The sequence below is a fragment of the Rhinolophus ferrumequinum genome, chromosome X, assembly GCF_004115265.2.
Source record: "Rhinolophus ferrumequinum isolate MPI-CBG mRhiFer1 chromosome X, mRhiFer1_v1.p, whole genome shotgun sequence".
Lineage (NCBI taxonomy): Eukaryota > Metazoa > Chordata > Mammalia > Chiroptera > Rhinolophidae > Rhinolophus > Rhinolophus ferrumequinum.
This window is the reverse complement of record NC_046284.1, coordinates 46720421-46738667: the sequence shown is the minus strand read 5'-3', so window position 1 is coordinate 46738667 and position 18247 is coordinate 46720421. Positions and strand designations below refer to the sequence as shown.

Genomic DNA, 18247 nt, shown 5'->3' with positions numbered 1-18247 from the left:
CCTGTAAGTGGGATCATGCAGTGTTTGTCCTTCTGTGACTGGCTTATTTCATTTAGCATATTATCCTCAAGAGTCATCCATGTCATAGCATAATGGCAGGATCTCCTTTTTTAAGGCTGAACGTATATGCCACATTCTACTGTATGCATACATGACATTTTCTTTATCCATTCATCTGCCAATGGACATTTAGGTTGCTTCCACCTCTTGGCTATTGTGAAAAATGTTGCAATGAACATGGGAGTGCAAATATCTTTTTGAGAGTCTACTTTCAATTCTTTGAATATATTTCCAGAATTGAGATTGCTGAATCATATGGTAGTTCTGTTTTTAACTTTTTGAGGAACCTCTGTACTCCTGAGGTTTTTTTCCATATTGGTTGCACTGTTCCCACCAACAGTGTACAAGGGTTCCAATTTTTCCACATCCTTGCCAACACTTATTATTGTAATGGCCATTCTGACCGGTGTGAGGTGATATCTCATTGTGGTTTTGATTTGCATTTCCCTGATGATTGGTGATGTTGAGCATCCTTTAATATGCTTGTTGGCCATTTGTACGTCTTCTTTGGAGAAATGTCTATTCAAGTCCTTTGCCCATGTTTTAATCTGGCTATTTATTGTTTTGTTATTGGGTTGTAGGAGTTATTGATATATTCTGGATATTAACCTCTTATCAGATATATGGTTTGCAAATATTTTCATTCTTGCCTTTTTGTTCTGTTGATTCTATTGCTGTGCAGAAAATTTTAAGTTTGATGTAGTTGCCACCTGTCTATTTTTGCTAACCTTGCCTGTTCTTTTGGTATGACTGAACTCATTAACTTTTACTTCTCCTAGAGCCAGACTTTCATCAGGATAGTCTGGTTGTGACTTTTGCCTTCATTTCCATCTCGGTGCTCGCTAGTACATTGTTGAATGGGGTGATGCCTAATTACTATTGGTTCCCTGATGGGATACACCCAGAGCTACCATAATTTTTCTGAACTTATTCCCATGCACAGTAATTGGAGGCTTCTGTGAGACGGGGCTGTTTCCTCCCATTTTCTAGCTTCTTTCCCCTTCATCTCCCTTTTTACCCCATGTTAGGAGCAGAATCTCCTCCGGGCCTCCTCCTTCTCCCCTCTGGTGTCCTTGTGAGTGGGTCAGTGGTCTCTGAGCCAATGACAGGTCAGCTGCCAGGCTGACTCCAGACCAATGAAGTTTCTGGGCTCCCGATGAACCAATTAGCTTATTAGGGACATTGAATACCTGGATAGCTGGCATCTGTCCCATTGTTCTCTTAGTAGGGAACCTCTTGTTTTGTCCATCAAAGATTTGAGCGTGCAAATGAAACCTTTTTTTTTTTTTTAATTTTGGTGGCTTTATTCCATCCCCACAACTTCTGCCCAAGGCCAATAAAACACAGCCATTCTCCTTTCGTAAAAAGAAAGAGGGGTTGGGTTTCCTTCAATTGTCTGCCTTTTTCTGTCTCCTCCACTATTTTTGTTTTACTCTGTAGTTAACTTTGCATAGAGCAGCTTCATCCGGGGACCTGTGCGGTGGGCCTGGGCACTCTCTCATTGCCAGTTGCAAGGGTCTTTTCCGTGTTCCAACCTGGGGGTTTGTGGGACCAGGGGCTTGGCGGGTGGCAGAAGAGTTGCCTTCTGTATTTCACACACATTCTGCGCTCTCTCTCCCTCTCTCTCTTTCTCTCTCTCTCTCTCTCTCTCTCTCTCTCTCTCTCTCTCTCTCTCTCTCGCGCGCGCGCGCGCGCGCGCGCGCGCACACACACGACCGCTCAGCACCTCTCCGTGTGTCTTCCTTCAAGATGACAGGGCGCTGGAGAAAAGGCTGCTGGAATCAGCTGGTAGGTACAGTAGTAACCCGAACCCCACCCACCCGCTGCCTTTGCTTGGTCAGGTTTCTCCCGTCACTCCTGCCTGGGGAGAAAACATGTAAACGCGCCTCCAGAGGAGGGGCTGGGGTAGCTGGGAGCGGCGGGGGAGGCTGAAGGTGAGGCCGGGAAGGTGGCCGAGAGCCCCCGCTGCCGGGCCCTTGTCCGTGCTCCCTCTGGGCGTCAGCCCCAACCCTGTTGGCCCCCACCCCACCCCCTTTTCGAAGGGATTGCTTTTTTTTTCCCTCTGCGGCGGCGGAAATGACAGTGTGGAGCTGCCGTGGTGTCATGGTGCTGCCCCTGGACTGAGGGGGCGAATCTAAAACTCTTAAGTTTGGAGCGTCGCGACCGCCGTGCTGTCCCTTGCGGGGCGCGCGGGCGGGCGGATCCCGGCTGCTGCGCGGCGGCAGCAGCGAAGGCGAAGGCGGGCGGCGGCCTAGAGCGGCGGCAGCGGCAGCTCGGGGAGCTCGCGCCAGCGTCGGAGCCGGAGCCAGCTCGCGGCGGAGGGAGGCGAGCGCCCTGCGCCCTGGGGCGCGCTGAGGAGATGGCCGGCGCCCGGGAACGCTCTGGGTAAAACGCGCCCCCTCGCCGCGGCCCCCGGGGGCCGAGCACCCCGCCGGCGCAGGGCTCGGCCCCGGCTCCAGCCGCCTCTCAGGTGCGGCTGGGACCAGCGCGGGCCGAGGACTCCGGGGCTCTGCGGGGCAGGGTGACGGGCCCCGAGAGGCTCGAGGCGGCGGCGGGGGCCCCGTCCTGGCCCTGACTCCACGTTGCGCCGTGGAGCCCCGGGTTCCCGTCGCTGCTGCCCTCCTGGGACGGAGTTTTCACTCCGGGTTGCGGGCGGGGGCGGCCCGAGGCCTCTCTCACAGCCGGGCCGGGCCCAGCGCGGCCAGTGGAGCGGCTCCTTCCCACGAGCGCCTTCCCACGCTCCCGCGGCCGGCAGCCTCCTCGGCCCTGTTGGCGCCCCTTGGCCGGCCGTCTGCCCGGCGGTAGCTGGTGTCGCAGCCCGATATGCTGCGGACACCCTGCCGGCGGGGAGGCCCGGCGAAACTTAATCCCCTTTCTGCCAGGGGAGCGACCCTTGAGTCTCCGTCTGGGTGGTTCCTTATTTCTGGCCTAGCTCTGAAAGCAGCTCAGGAGGGAGAGGGGAAACTTACATAGGTCCATTGGATAGACTGCGACTGAATCACGGAGAGGTGGGTTTTTTCCATTCCTGGCTTGTCAGAATTAAGTAAATAACGGTGGAGTAGATTTTCAGAAACACTTTTGGTGATGATAAGGTTTAGGTTACTTAGCACTTCATGCGCAGCACATTATTTCTGGGAGACATTTCTCAGAGCAGGAAATTGGGATCCTGGGGTCGGTGGTTCTTCACTTTCTCTCTTCTACACTCTCCTACAGCCTTCACACTCACGCACCTTCCTACAACATCATACACCTACCTGCCCACCCAAATCTCCCCCCCCCACCCCGCCATCCCACAGGCCCTTTCCCCCATCAACCTGTGTACTCCCAGCCGCCCAGCAATGCAGCTTCTTGCTTCTCAACCAGTTTCCCTATTTCAGGATTTCTGAGTGTGGGGTCGGTGGGTAGTGATGGTTGTGTGTCTCCGAGGAGGAGCCCTTATAAAAGAATATATTGGAGACTATGTAAATAGACAAGTACTGTGTGTGGGTTGATTCCTCCGATTCTCAGGTTGGGCCATGAGGGCTACCTTTAACCCCACTCTGTTCCTTCTCAGTATCAGTTCTCTGGCCATGTTCCAATAGAAGGGAAAGGGTGAAGAGAGGAGAGTTCCTCCCCTACTCCTTGCTCTACCCCGAACCATTACATCCCCCCTTTCACCCCTCTCCACTCATGACTGCCTGAGGGGGAAACAGTCTTTGCTGTTTTATATATTCCTGTCCAATCAATTAACTTAATGCAGATATATAATGTGAATTAGATTTTTCCTGATTGTTCCTCACAACTTGATTTATGTGGTTGAAATAGAGGTCTAGGAGCTAAGAAGATCAGAGAGTTGTCCCAAATCTGATGTTACATTGGCCTGAGGACATTCCTATGACCTTTCTTTCATAGTTGATGCATTTGTGTAAAAGGCATAATATAGTGTACTGGGGTTTTGTGAGTCGTGACTTGGTCCTTTGAAGATAATAGGGTTCTGTAAACCCTCAGCACTACACATTTCAAAGAAAGTGCTTCATTTACCTTTTTATTGGGACAATAGATTGACTAGGTATAAGTAGGAACCCTAGTTTACTGGAAATCTTAACTTGCCATTATTAGCCCCCCTGTAGCCAAATCTATCACTGTACTTAGGTCCTTAGCCTTTTTATTTTATCTAATGCACATACAACTGAATGAAACATACGTAAAACTAAGCATACAGACTAATGGTGATTATTTTAAGTCGAGGCTTAAATCATACCTAGTGTACTCCAACCTAACAATCTGAGTCAGATGCATTTGAAAAGGTAATCTCACCCATTTTTAGCCTTTATGGGGGGCAGTTAGCTAATTTCTACTGAAAAGTGGCATAAATAATTTTAGGCATGGCTCTATAAGCATGATTAGTATCTAGCAGCGGTGAGTCAACAATATTTATTAAGCACCTATAATGTTCAGAGGCCTCTGCTGACTGGGCTGAGGCCCCAGCCCTGGCCTAGCAGTTGGCACCCTGCTTGTTTGAGGCCTACCTCCTTACTTGCAGTTCCAGGATTAGGACAGGGAGGGGCTGTGTGGAGCAGGGGTAGAGGCGAGGCATATGAAGGGGCGATTGTTTCTCTTACTGATTTTCATGACTACTAGACTTCTCATCTAGCATGTTGTACCTTGCATGGCCACCCCCAGAACTCCTGCCACAAATCAGAATGACTTGGTTGCTTCATGAATGTATCATCTGAACAGTGCAAATTGATTTAGATGAAGTTGGTTTAGTTAATCCCTCCTCTTTAAGTGCAGGGCAACTTGCTCCAACTTGCAGATCCTAAAGCAGTGCCAGTGGAGTCTCATAATTGCATCCAAAAATTGCTTTGGGTACTGAGCCTGTCCATTCCCTCATCCCTCCTCCCATAAAATCTGCTGACACCATGACAGTTGAGAAGGAAACTACAGAAGGAGTATGTCTTTACCACTCAGCAAACCTCAATGGCTTGATGAAGAGGTGAGAATGTCTTCTTTTCACATATCCCTTAGCACTCAGGTTTTCTCTTTCCCAACAGGGACACAGAGCCCTAAAAAGGAGGTAAAGACCGGGCTGAGTCACAGACTGTGTGTCAAATGGCTGCTCTCAGAGATACCTGCTTGGCCTGTTGTGTGTCTGTCACTCAATCTTTATGGATTTTGGTCACTCCATAGCTGGTAGGCCATGGGATTTGGGTGCTAGTGGAGGCCACGGGGTGCTGCACTTCCATTCAGCATTAAGGTTTTGTCCTCTGTGCACAGAGGAATGAACATGAGGCAGTATGTTTGTGCAACGCCTTACTTCAGCTGGATATCTTAACTTGGAGCCTTTCATCATCAAAATATGACATGTAACATATTGATACTGGATATATGACAGGTCAGGAGAGTTCACAGTTGTTCACTTTTTGATGAATGAAATTTTGGTACCAAGGTGGTGTTGCACTAATGTCTGTGTTTCTTATTTATTTCTTGATTGATTGATTGAAATTTATTGGGGTGACAATGGTTAGTAAAATTATATAGGTTTCGAGTGTACATGTCTATACTACATCATCTATGAGTATATATCACATTGTGTGTTCACCACACAGAGTCAGTTCTCCTTCCATCACCATATATTTGACCTCCTTTTCCATCTTCTACCTTACCTTCTGGTAACCACTAGACTGTTGGTGAAGGACCTATACACTGAAAACTATAAGACATTTTTAAAGCAAATTGAAGTAGACACAAAGTAACGTCTGCATTTCAGATCTCTCAAAAAAACATCGTCCTCATCTTTGAGCAGGGTAGAGCAAAGACTACAAAAGTGTTCCTCAACTAGTGTGTTGGATCATGCTCACAAGTGAAAAGACCAGGTAAGTGGTGTTGAGACAGGAAATTTAAATATAATAATCCCCCTTGTGCAGGCTCCTCGTCCCCCTTGTATTCCCCGTCTTTTCCAAGGATCAATATATGTTTCTCCATTTTCATGAAGTAAAAGTCTGTTAAGAGTCTTCTGTGTGCCCTGGAGGTCTGTGGCTGTTGGTACTGTTTCTCTTTTTCCATCTTCCCCTTCTCCACAACCAAAGGCAGACACTGACTTTTCAAAAGTCAATCTCCCAGCTTCTGCATTTCCCTTAGAAAAGCCATAGGCTGCTAAGACTACTAGAAGTTAAAGTATGGGTGATAGTGGGATTTTGAGTAATGTGCCAACACCCCACCACTCCCTTCTCCATATGGGATTCACCTGATTGCACATTAAGGTGTTGGTTCAACCTAAGTGGGTTAGCAAAGTATCCTTAGGAAGGCTTGTCCTACTTGGGTTCTTGTCTCCCTGCAGAGAGAGCTCTGACTGCCTGACCTTAGGCTTTGTTTCAGTCTCTTTTCTGCAGGTCAGACTCCTCTGGTTGATGAGCAGAACAGCATCTCCAGCCTCTGGATCTTCCTCTTACAGAGACCAAATGATCTGATAAGAAACTCATTGTATACTCTAACATCCTCCTGAAACAGAAAATCCCAGTGTTTACAAGTTGCCGGGTTAGGAGCATAATGTATGGGCGTGGCAGACAGCGCTGATGTAGGACAGTGAAGTGTCTGCGTCTATACAGCCCAGAGGTAGAAAAATGGTTTACCGTCCTGAATCCTCGATTGCTTTGTCTATAGCCTTTTGTTCAGTGTTGCTAGGCTCCATGTGGTTCCCCGGGGAGTAGAAGCTTGATTTCAAATAGGCTTCTGTTCTCTGTCCCTTGTTTCTGACTTGAACTTGGGGTCCTCTCAGCCTAACATTCAACAGAATGCCCTACATACATATATTGCCAGTTTTATTCTGAAGAAGTAGAGATGCCTGCCCATCCAGGTGTGCCACTGAACATTTAAACATCTACAGATATTTTATTGGGTAACAGAGGCTGGGAAAAACAGTCCTGGAATAGATGGAAAACTGTACTGGTAGCAGTAGGTAAATTAAGTTTGTTCTGCATTTGTTCCCCAGCCTTGCAATTGCCAGTGTAATCTGCATTAAGATAAAGGTGTTATGAATTGTACTTGGGATTCCTGACAAATATCATGTGCTACCTTGGCAAATCCATTTCTTGGTCACTTAGATTATATCTTTACAGTTGTAGCAGGTTTAATACTTTTAGTTCTGCTATTGTGATATTCATTTTCGTGTTTATGATAACTGTATTGTATAAAACACCCAATGGTTGGATTTAGGAGCTAATTATTGTAAAGAAAAATATCATTAAATCCACATACTATAAAATATTAAGTAGGCTTCAATAACCTATTAGACAGGAACTGGCTCTGGCGTTCTCGGTCAGTTGGTAATCAGTCTCCAGTCCTGAGCTCTCCCTGTGCATGATAAAAGCTTAAGAGAAGAGAGGAGAGACAGTTGCTCCCTTGGGGGGACTCCAGTCTAACAGGGAAGTCGTATGAGCATAATAGATACCACAGTCAGATGCATGGTCCTCCAGAAAACTTGCAAGGAAGTGTGATTGCCCTCTACCATGTCAACCATTTCTTTGGGATGAATTTCCAAACATTGGCTGTTTTCCTTAATAACTAGCTTTGTATATGTCATCTGAATACATGATACTAATGTCTATATTTGTAAAGCAAGTTAGTGATTTTATTTTATTCTCATCTGATCCTCACAAGAGCCTGTGAGATGGGCAGGGCAGGTATTTTTCATTGGACAGATGAGGGGACTGTGGCCCAAATAGTTTAAATGTCTTACCTAGGATCACTCAGCTAAGTCACTTTAGAGCCAGGATTACAACTGGGCTTTGTTATGAGGATCAAATGAGGTAATGGCTTTGGAACCATTTGAAAAGTATAAAGTGGTAACAAATGTAAGATGACTGTTATTGTTAATTATTCTTAATGACTACCTAGCCTCTTTGTTCTGGGTTTCTATTTTCAGTCTTTATCCGTTCAGGGTGAGAATTCTACGCATTGGTTGCCTTTTATGTTTCCAAATGATCTTTTTTGAGCTTCAAGGGATTTTTTTTCCTACTAATAGTATGCTAGAATTTCGTTGTCTTCTTTTTCACTTCCAAAAGGTGTTCTTATTAGTTTATACTCCCATGGGACTCCCCTCCCCTTTAGTGGTCCTCTCGAACACCCATTATATCTTCCCTGAGTTACCACAGGCAAACTCAGGCACTGTTCTTCATCACTTTGGCTTAGCTAAGGAAAAGTAATGCATTTTGTTTATTTCCACCTCCTCTCATGATGATGCCCATTGCTTGTCAGCCTTTCTAGTCACACTAATAAATAGGAGTTGTGTTTTGAGGAGCAAGTTTTCAATAATCCAAGGTGTCTCTCCTATGTGGTAACAGCTTGCAAGAGCTCTGTAATAATAGGATGTCAGAGCTGGAAAGCATCTTAAAGAGATCATCTGGTGATTCTAGTCCAACCTGAGCAACATTTTACAGTTAAGGAAGCATCAGACTCAGCCAGGACTCATTTGCTCCTCCCCCAAGGCAAGGAGACAGTTTCTAGTGTTTTAAGGAAGAGCTCAGGGGACATTAATGTTAATATCCTGAAGAATGTTTATTTTACATTAGTTTGTTTTTTAAACAAATCTTACAACTCAGCTCAATCCTCATTCTACAGCCCAGAGGTGTCTTTTTCTCTGAAGAAAGGGAGACGGTGGCTCCTCAGGGAGGTAGTGAGAGCCCAGAGCCATGCTCTGCAGACCTAAAAGATGAAAACTAGATGGAATATAAACTTTTGAAATAAGTGGGCATTTAATTATGTTCAAATAACATTTGAAATAATAGAATTCTGCCAAGTGCAGATCACGGATTCTCTCTCAGCAGAATTAACTGAATGCTGGATCTGAAGGGTGATGCTGAAATGGGTCTTTCATTTTGTAATGCAAAATGTGTTATTTTTATCTTAGTCGCCTGCTTTTAAACTCCTCTTTTCTATTTCTACCTACTTACACAGCCTTGTGATATAGTTTATTGTCATCAATTTTTTTTTCAGGGGTGTCAGCCTTAAGGGAGGTTGGGGTGAAGATAAGCCATAGAAAAACATTTCAATAATAGAGCAAGGACAAATACCTAAACATACATATTTGACTACATGGGAGTAACTAAATGATATGGAAGGGATCAAATCAGTGTATGTGGACATGGGCATTTGTTTTTTAACATGGCAATTGGTCTGCTCTCCCAGACATTTCATCAGTGCATTTTTATGACAGACCATTGTGTTTTCTGGCAAATGCTTCATGATTACCTGTCATTGGGTTGTACCTTATCAGGTTCACATCCTGTCTTTATCCTTAGCAAACTCTGATTCTGCATAGATTAGTGATTCACAAACTTTTTGAAGTTGCAACACACTGCCATTGTTTTATTTTTGTCATACCACTCCCCACTGTGCTTCCTAAAAGTATTTTGTGATGTAAGAGTCAAATGTTTTTTAGGAGTTTATATTTTTAAATGAATAAAAATTGGGAGCCAAGAATTTTCTAATACCCGTTGTTCATTAGAGATATTCCAGGTTATTGTAAAACCTAGACAGAAAATCACTTACCTGGAAAACAATTGAAAAGAGTAAGCAATCCAATAGAGTTTAGAAATACTACATAATTACATAGTTGGCAGTATAGTATAGTGGTTAACTCTTCACACTCTGGAGTCAGACTTGGGTTTGAGACTTTTTAAATTGAGGTATAATCCACATATCAAAATATTCACCGTTTTAAAGTGTACAATTTAGTGTTTTTTCGTATAGTCATGAAGGTATGCAACCGTCACCATTATCTAATTTCTGAACATTTTCATCATCCCCAAAAGAATCCCTATACCCATTAACAGTAACTCACCATCCCCCCAAACTCCTAGCCCTTGGCAACCACTAATCTACTTTCTGTTCTTATGGGTTTGCCTATTCTGGACATCTCATATAAATGGAATCATATAATTTGAGGCCTTTTGTGGCTGGATTCTTTCACTTAGAATAACGTTCTCAAAGCTCATCCATGTTGTAGCATGTATCAGTACTCCATTCCTTTTTCTTACTGAATAATATTCCATTACATGCATATACTATATTTGTTTATCCATTCATCAGTTGATGGACATTTGAGTCATTTCCATTATTTGGCTATTATGAATAATGCTACTATGAACACTGTGTACAAGTTTTTGAGTGAGCATGTCTTCAGTTTTTCTGGATCATATGATAACATTACATTTAATATGTTGAGGAGCTGCTGAACTATTTCCCAAAGCAGCTGTATCACTTTACATTCCCACCAGCAATGTACGAGGGTTCCAATTGCTCCACAGCCTGGTTGATATTTGCTATATATATTTTTAATTATAGCTATCCTAGTGGATGTGAAGTAGTGTTATAGCCATCCTAATGCGTATGAAGTGGGATCTCAATGTAGTTTTTATTTGTATTTCCCTAATGGCTAATGATGTTGACTATCTTTTCATGTGCTTATTGATTATTTGTATATCTTCTTTGGAGAAATGTCTATTCCAATCCTTTGCCCATTTTTTTTTGTCTTTTTATTGTTGAGTTGTAAGAGTTCTGTATAGTTCTAGATACTAGACCCATATCACATTTATGATCTGCAAATCTTTTTTTCTCATTCTGGGAGTTATCTTTTCACTTTCTTGATGGTGTCATTTGCAGCACTAAAATTTTAATTTTGATGAAGTCCGATTTATCTAGTTTTTTCTTTACTTGTACATTTGGTGCCGTCTAAGAAAACCTAGCCTAACTGAAGTTCATGAAGATTTCCACCTATGTTTCCTTCCAAGACTTTTATAGTTTCTGCACTTACATTTAGATTGTTGATCCATTTTGAGTTAACGTTTATGTATGGTGTGAGGTAGGGGTCTAACTTCACCCTTTTGCATGTGGGTATCCAGTTGTCCCAGCACCATTTGTTAAAAAGATTATTCTTTCCCCCATTGAATGGTCTTGGGACCCTTGTTGAAAGTCAATTGAACATAAATATATGAGTATATGAGTTTATTTGCAGACTCTCTGTTGTATTCTGGGTTTGAATGAGATAATACATGTAAAAGGTATTAGTTAGTGCCTGGCACATAGTAAATGCCCAATAAATTTTCAGGAGAAAGATGCTTAGATAATCAGGGAATTAGGGAAAATTAGGGGGATGGTTGAAAGGATGCTGAAATATTGCAAGTTATTAGAACAAGGTGGCCTCATAAATGAGAGATGAGATGAACAGGTGTTTGAAGAAATTGAAAAAATATTCAGTTCCCCAAAGTTGGCTAAAGAAGTTACTACACAATGACAATAGAACAGTATAGAAAAGTTACATATTGTAAGCAACAGACTATAACCAGCATATATATTATTTATAGAATTGAGACTTTTACTCTGTCAAGGACTCTTTTGGGGACATTTTGAATGCTACGGACAACCCTCTTCCCGTGAAAATGCATATATGACATACACACAACATTCTTCAAACAGTTCCAGAAGATTCAGGAATCCCTGGTTTAAAATCCTAGTTTGACCTCATCTAAAGCAATCCTGATCCATACCATACTTTCCTAAGCTGAATTTCATAGTGAGGTTCAAGTGTCACACTTACTTGGGAACAATTTTTAGGGTTCTAGGAAAATTTTAAAGAGTTTTCCCTCTGCCCAGAAGAATTTATACAACACCCTCCTAAAGACTTAGAAGAGCTGTGGTACTCTGACTTTTGTATAGGTTTCAACACATGCACATGTCTTTCAGCAGTGTTCCTGACCATTTGTCATTTTGGCGGGAGGCCTTACTTAATCCTCCCAGGTATCTTCCAACACAGACATTGAGGAATGCAGACATGCAGTTCTGGAAGAGATAGTAATAGAAGTGCAGTGTGAGATGGAAATGGGCCTAGAACAAAGAGATAAAATTCTGGAAGGGACTCAGAATGAGAGGCAGATTCAGAGAAACCCAGAGGGACACAGAGAGACAAAAATAGAAGCAGAAATATGCTGTTTAGAAACTCTCTTGTAAATAATCAAGATAAACTTCAGTGAAAGAGGTGAGATATTGAAATAGAGGTGTAGGGAAAAGAGCACAGGCATTGGGACCCAGTGCTCTGGGTATGTATGTTCATGGTTGATTTACTTAACAATGCCGAGCCCCAATTTCCTAACTATAATACGGGTATAGTAGTAGTATCTTCCTCACAGGCTCCATGATAGGATTTAAAGAAATAATGTGTGTAAAGCGCTTAACATAGTACTCAGAATACACGAGGAGCTGTATAAATGCTAGGCCCCTTCCAACTTCTTCTACTTTAAGGGTTCCTTTATTTAACAATTATTTAATGTGTGGTAAGCATGATGCTGAGGCATCATGCTTTGAATTTAAAAATGAAATAATTGATGCCCTCAAGGAGCAGGGAGAGTTAGCTGGAGACACAGATATGTAAGTGAAATAAAACAGAATGTTCTGGAAGCCACCAGTGGATGAGGTGACAAACATGTAAATGAGAGAAATCCTAGTTTTCTAGGCTTGGGAGGTGATATTCACCAGATAGGGAAAATTGGAAGAGGAGCAGGTGTTTTGTTTTTTCGGGGGCAGGGGAAAATAACAAGTTTACTTACGGATATGTTGACTTGAGCAGTGGAGCTATGAAAGGCAATATTCTGGCTTTGAGTAGAAGTTGGAATCTGTCATTTCTAAAGTCCCTTCCAATTCTAAGATTCTTCAATATGTGTACATTGTAATTGTTTTACTTTTTCATCTCTATAGGTGAATGCGGATAGATGTTGTAAGCTACAAAATACTAGCCAACGATTTTCAAGTGCTTGTAAATTGTAAAATAAAAATACCACACGTCTCATTTTTTACAAATAGTTATTCAAACATCTGAACTTACCAAACCAACTGAGAGCGTCAGTTTTACAAAAAGTTGCTTCACTTTTACAGCTCAGTTTCCTATAGCTTTCCACAAAATTGCTAGTTAGTTCAGTTCACTTAAAAGTTTTGATTTAGAAATAGCTTTTAGGGATACATCTATTGTACTTTTGCAGCAGGTATAATTGTACTCAGTCATTAAGTGAGAGGGCTATGTGGATATCTGATAGATGACACATATGAACAAATATCAATGGCAAAGTCAAATTCTCAAGCCCTGATGAGTATCTCCAATGATAGTGAGGTGATGAACATAAGTTATTCAAAAGCAAAAGGATGAAAAGGATTAACTCTTTCAGTCAATACCATATATTTGATATTGTTCCTTAGTTAAGTCCAGCTTAGAATATTTATGTGTGTTGATTTTAATTAATGGAAGACCCATGGCAGCAAGTATCTACATGTTCAGGTCAGAAATGTCTGTGAGAGAAGAGATAGATCGACCAAGAGTTTGGTTTCTTGTCAGTTGGGTGACTTCTTTTACTCTGATGCTCACTAAAATGAAGGTTACCGGATCTGAAAATTTCTGGCTCCTCACCTTGCTAATTTATATCTAGATCTTGATTTGCATCTTGTTATGTTTTAGGAAGTATGAAAAGACACATGAGGAGGTGAGCTTGTGCTAGTTCAGCAGGTGTTAAATAATAAAACCAACTGAAGCCGCAAGGTAATATGTTTTCATTATTGCTCAGCTATTACTGCTGAGTAAGTCGAAAAATTAAAATCATTTCTCATTCAGCTTGATGAAGAGTTTTCTGAAGATGAAGGAAGAAAGTGAAAATGAAAACTATCATCTTTTGTCTCTAGTAACTCACTTTACTAGAAATGGGACGGAACAGAAATTTCCATGTGGTAATAGGAAGTAATTCAAGTTCATTCTCTGAAGAACTTATTATCCTGCACCTAGAACTACATTTTTCTAAAGCTCTCTCTTCTTATGCAGGCTCTCAGAATGGAATCATTTCAGGAACTGGAGAGTTAGTTTGAAATATGGCCTTGTTTTCCCTCCACTTGATGTGAAATAGGAGCAGCCCCTATATTTTATCTTGAAGTAAGATAGGGAACAATATTGGAGAATGGAGATTGAGAATTTTGCAGAGCTCATCATAGTCGAGGACAAGAAATGTCAGTGGGAAATATGTGAGGGAATGATCCATGCCAATGTTGTGAGCTGGCCTAGTCACATTAATCAGTAAACCAGGATTCGGAGGTGGCCACTAGGTTCTGTTTATTAGTGCAGGAAAATAAACTCAGGCATTTGTCACAAACAAGGTTTGAAAAGGGAGAAAGGCTTTCTGATTAATTCCTGGATTGCTTTCCTATTGCTCCGGCATCCTTGGGGAATGCAGCATGTAAAACCTCCATTGACAGATTTATTGGGGTTATTACTTTGTGAGTTGTGTAAGTGTCTAATCACTATGCTGTTTGTACATGTGAAACTAATAATAAAAAAGCCTCCATTGGTTAGTGAATAATTACGCCACATCCACTTTTCCTTTGGAAATGCTTAATGACTCTTGCTTTGTATTCCTTGCAGGTGAAAGCTCAGCCTCTGTGGTTCTTAATGCCTCAGCAGGATTATTTTCATTAAAGATGGAAACACTGGAGTCTGAATTGACCTGTCCAATCTGCCTAGAGTTGTTTGAAGACCCCCTCCTGCTCCCTTGTGCTCATAGCCTCTGCTTCAGCTGTGCGCATCGCATCTTGGTCTCCAGTTGCAGCTCTGGTGAATCCATTGAACCCATTACTGCTTTCCAGTGTCCTACGTGCAGGTATGTTATCTCGCTGAACCACCGGGGTCTGGATGGCCTCAAGAGGAATGTGACTCTGCAGAACATTATTGACCGTTTCCAGAAGGCTTCAGTTAGTGGGCCCAATTCCCCAAGCGAGAGCCGCCGTGAGAGGACTTACAGGCCCAGCACCGCCATGTCTAGTGAGCGAATTGCTTGCCAATTCTGTGAGCAGGATCCGCCACGGGATGCAGTGAAAACATGCATCACCTGTGAGGTCTCCTACTGTGACCGTTGCCTGCGGGCCACACACCCCAACAAGAAACCTTTCACCAGCCACCGCCTGGTGGAACCAGTGCCAGACACACATCTTCGAGGGATCACCTGCCTGGACCACGAGAATGAGAAAGTGAACATGTATTGTGTATCTGATGACCAATTGATCTGTGCCTTATGCAAACTGGTGGGGCGTCACCGAGACCATCAGGTCGCATCCCTGAATGATCGGTTCGAGAAACTCAAGGTAAGGGATCTGGGAAACATCCCTGACACAGCTTTGTCTCTTTATACACAATTATACAGTTAGCAATTTCCCTAATAAAACGGGTCACTTTTCTTATATGACAAGTGAGTTACCTCCAAGTTGTTCTCGTGAGGAATAACCTACTCACCTGCAAGCTCTCACTGGAACCTATTTCATCTGTCGCATAAACCTGCTTGCATTCATTCACCCCTGACCAATTCTACGGGAGGTAGCCCACGGCCCGCCATACTAGGAGTCCATGAGGGAAACAGCACCCTGTCTCCTCACCCTGTCAGTGACGCATTGCACACTACATATCTTTGCTATGATCTTTCCACCTCTTCTTTTTAAAGTATATGAGTGCCTGTGTAAGTGTACTACAATTAGCATATGTGTTGATTTGCATATTTATGTCATAGCAATGGGAAGGTTGGGTGTGTCTCTGCATAGGTGTGGGTGGAGGTGTCTGAGTATATCTCTGTAGGGGAGAGATTTTTGTGGAGGACAGTAGTGTATGGTTGCACACTCAGTACACTAAAGAAACAAAGGTTTGGCATTGGCCACTACAAATTGCTGTCAAGCCCTTAACACAGGACTAAATCCTGAGCCTGCCTTAGAAAACAAAACAAACAGATAAAAAAGGAACTTCAGTGTACCACAAAGTCAGGAGGGATAATCAAATACGTGAACTAAAAATTTAAACCGAAAGCCATAAATATTTAATCCAGATCAGATTTTGTGCCAGTATTCATTTTTGTGGGTTATGGACTGACGTACTTGTTTGCAGTCCCTGCCTTGGAAATTCTTAATATTTCATTTGTGTTCAGTGGACAGAGTTTTCCAAAGTTGTTGGGCCATATAATATTTATGTGCGAGTCTAAGTGCCTGTTTTTAAAGCCCTACTGCCTCATGTTGATGTTAACAAATGTCGGCTCCAGCAAATTGTTTTATTCCCATTGCTTGCCTGCTATGTGGTTTAAGTTCTTTTAAAAAGGGAGCAACTTACCAGAGATTCCAGAAAAATAAAATGTATAAATGAGTATTAAGATTATCAGCCCAAAATAAGGCCTGAATATATAAGCCAAGCTGAAAGGAAGACCCAGATAGGGTGGAAGGAGGGCAAGAAGGGAGTGGAGAGTTTCCTCTTGCCATGGTCTGGAAAAGTCATTGTAACTTATGTAAAAATTATGACACCGGTGAGGGTAGTGATCCTCAGAATAGGATATGTATTCCCTTCTGTAATTTGTGGCAAGCAATACTGAAAGTAGACACACTGATAATGGTTTGTGCCTTTTTTTAATTATTATTTGCATCTAATATTTATAAATGTGCACAAAGTTCAATGTCTATCTGTTGATTTCACTCAAAGTGATATTCATATCAAGACTGCAGAGAGGAATAATCTCCTTGACTTTAAGTCTTAGAATTGTAAGAAGTTAGGCCTTGAATTTGGCCTCTTTGAAGCCCTATACTTTAAAGTGATGTATAAACTGAGAGTTTGATAGGTTGAGCGATTTGGTCAAAGTCACAGAATTTGAACTGGAACTCAGCTTCTAGGTCCTGAGTTAAGTATCCTTTCTACTGCAGCCTGCTGCCACTTTATTTTGGACCTAAGTTTCCCCCATGGAATGTGATTTGGAACTAAACTTTATGCTCCAGCAGTTGCACACTTCGTGGGTCACAGATAAACGATTAACAGCATCAAGGAAAGGATATATTATTGTATAAACTTACAGCTTCATAATGGGAAGTAATGGGGCAGGGCGGGGTTCCAGGAAGAGTGGGGGAGATGGAGAGGATAGAACACTGCCAAATATTTGCAGGTGTTGGAACTATAATAAGACATTGGCCTTGAGAAATATTCCAAACAGAAAAATCTGTATCCATATGTACTACTGAGATAACAAAAAACTGGCTGGAATAAGCCTGTACCTACAGAACACCAGCTTTTTGAAGACATCCGAAAACATGAAAACATTGGATGATTGATTAGATATTTGGCATCATGCAGCTATAGCTCTCGTCTCCAGGGGTGGATGGAGCACAAAAGTATTTTACCAAAAGATACTTTAGTCTGTAACTAATGGGTAATTTTTAGAGAAAGAGGCCAGATTTTGAATTGTTCCTCTTTAATTTTTTAGGAAATGTGCGGAAAATTCTGATTATAAATTAAGTGGAAACTTTTTTTGCTCATTTTTGGATGGAGAGTAGAAACATATGAATCATTCACAACTGTGTGGTTTGTTATGTTGTCTGGAACATCTTGGACTTTAGGGAGGGAGAGGGAGGTGCTGCTTGTGTGTGTGTGGGAGGGTCACTTTGGTTTGGTGCCAAGTGGAAAAGGATATTAGTTCTCCACAGTAAGCAGAGAGAAAATCTGACTTTTAGAGTCATATATACGCACTTTGAGTTAATTTTAATTTAGAAAAGCATTTAGGATTGTCCCCTTAGTCTGTGATTCTTCCCCAAGGATAAAGGAGAAAGCCAGCTGTTGAGGAGATGGCCCTGTTGGGTACATGGGGGTCCTACAGGAGAAGAGAAAAAATGATTATATGTATGTGTGTGTGTATATATATATATATATATATATATATATATATATATAATGTTGTTTTTTGTTGTTTTTTGTTTTTTGTTTTTTTTTTTACTTTCTGGCCAGTAACCGATATGGTATTTATTTGTACTTTTTGGTTGTGGAGCTTCATAGTTGGCATTTATAACTCTCCTTATTGGATTAAACTCCCTGATTAGGATTAGTGGTGTCTAATATTTATTTGTTCAATAAAGAATGAACAAACCATTATGTTATAGATGAAAGGTCAGAATAACCAGAAGCCAGCCTGTCTTCTTAACATGTACTCAAAATGGATTAGAGGGTTTCGGATACTCAGTGTAGTTTATTATCCTTATTTAGTTGTCTAGTCTACCTACATGTCCTTCAGAAAGCTTCCTGTGGTTTAATTAATTCTTCAATTTCAAAGAATAATTGTGTTCATGACAGTTATTAGTAGTAAGCCTTCTCAGAGTAACTACTTTCTCT

The 18247-nt window shown here is 42.0% G+C and overlaps 1 protein-coding gene across 6 annotated transcripts in view; it reads left to right on the top strand.

The window, feature by feature from the left end:
- The first annotated feature begins 1740 nt into the window (after nucleotides 1-1740).
- MID2 (midline 2) overlaps nucleotides 1741-18247 on the top strand; it is an 86472-nt gene continuing 69965 nt past the window's right edge. For 2 of the 6 annotated variants that reach the window (XM_033113546.1, XM_033113511.1), the window contains exons 1-2: nucleotides 1741-1848; nucleotides 14492-15207. In XM_033113546.1, the coding sequence (XP_032969437.1) occupies nucleotides 14548-15207 (660 nt within the window). In that variant the 5' untranslated portion in view covers nucleotides 1741-1848; nucleotides 14492-14547. Of the gene's footprint in view, nucleotides 1849-1913; nucleotides 2531-3049; nucleotides 3069-14491; nucleotides 15208-18247 lie in introns of those variants that run through there. The other 4 variants (XM_033113555.1, XM_033113521.1, XM_033113530.1 and 1 more) reach the window with 3 other exon arrangements.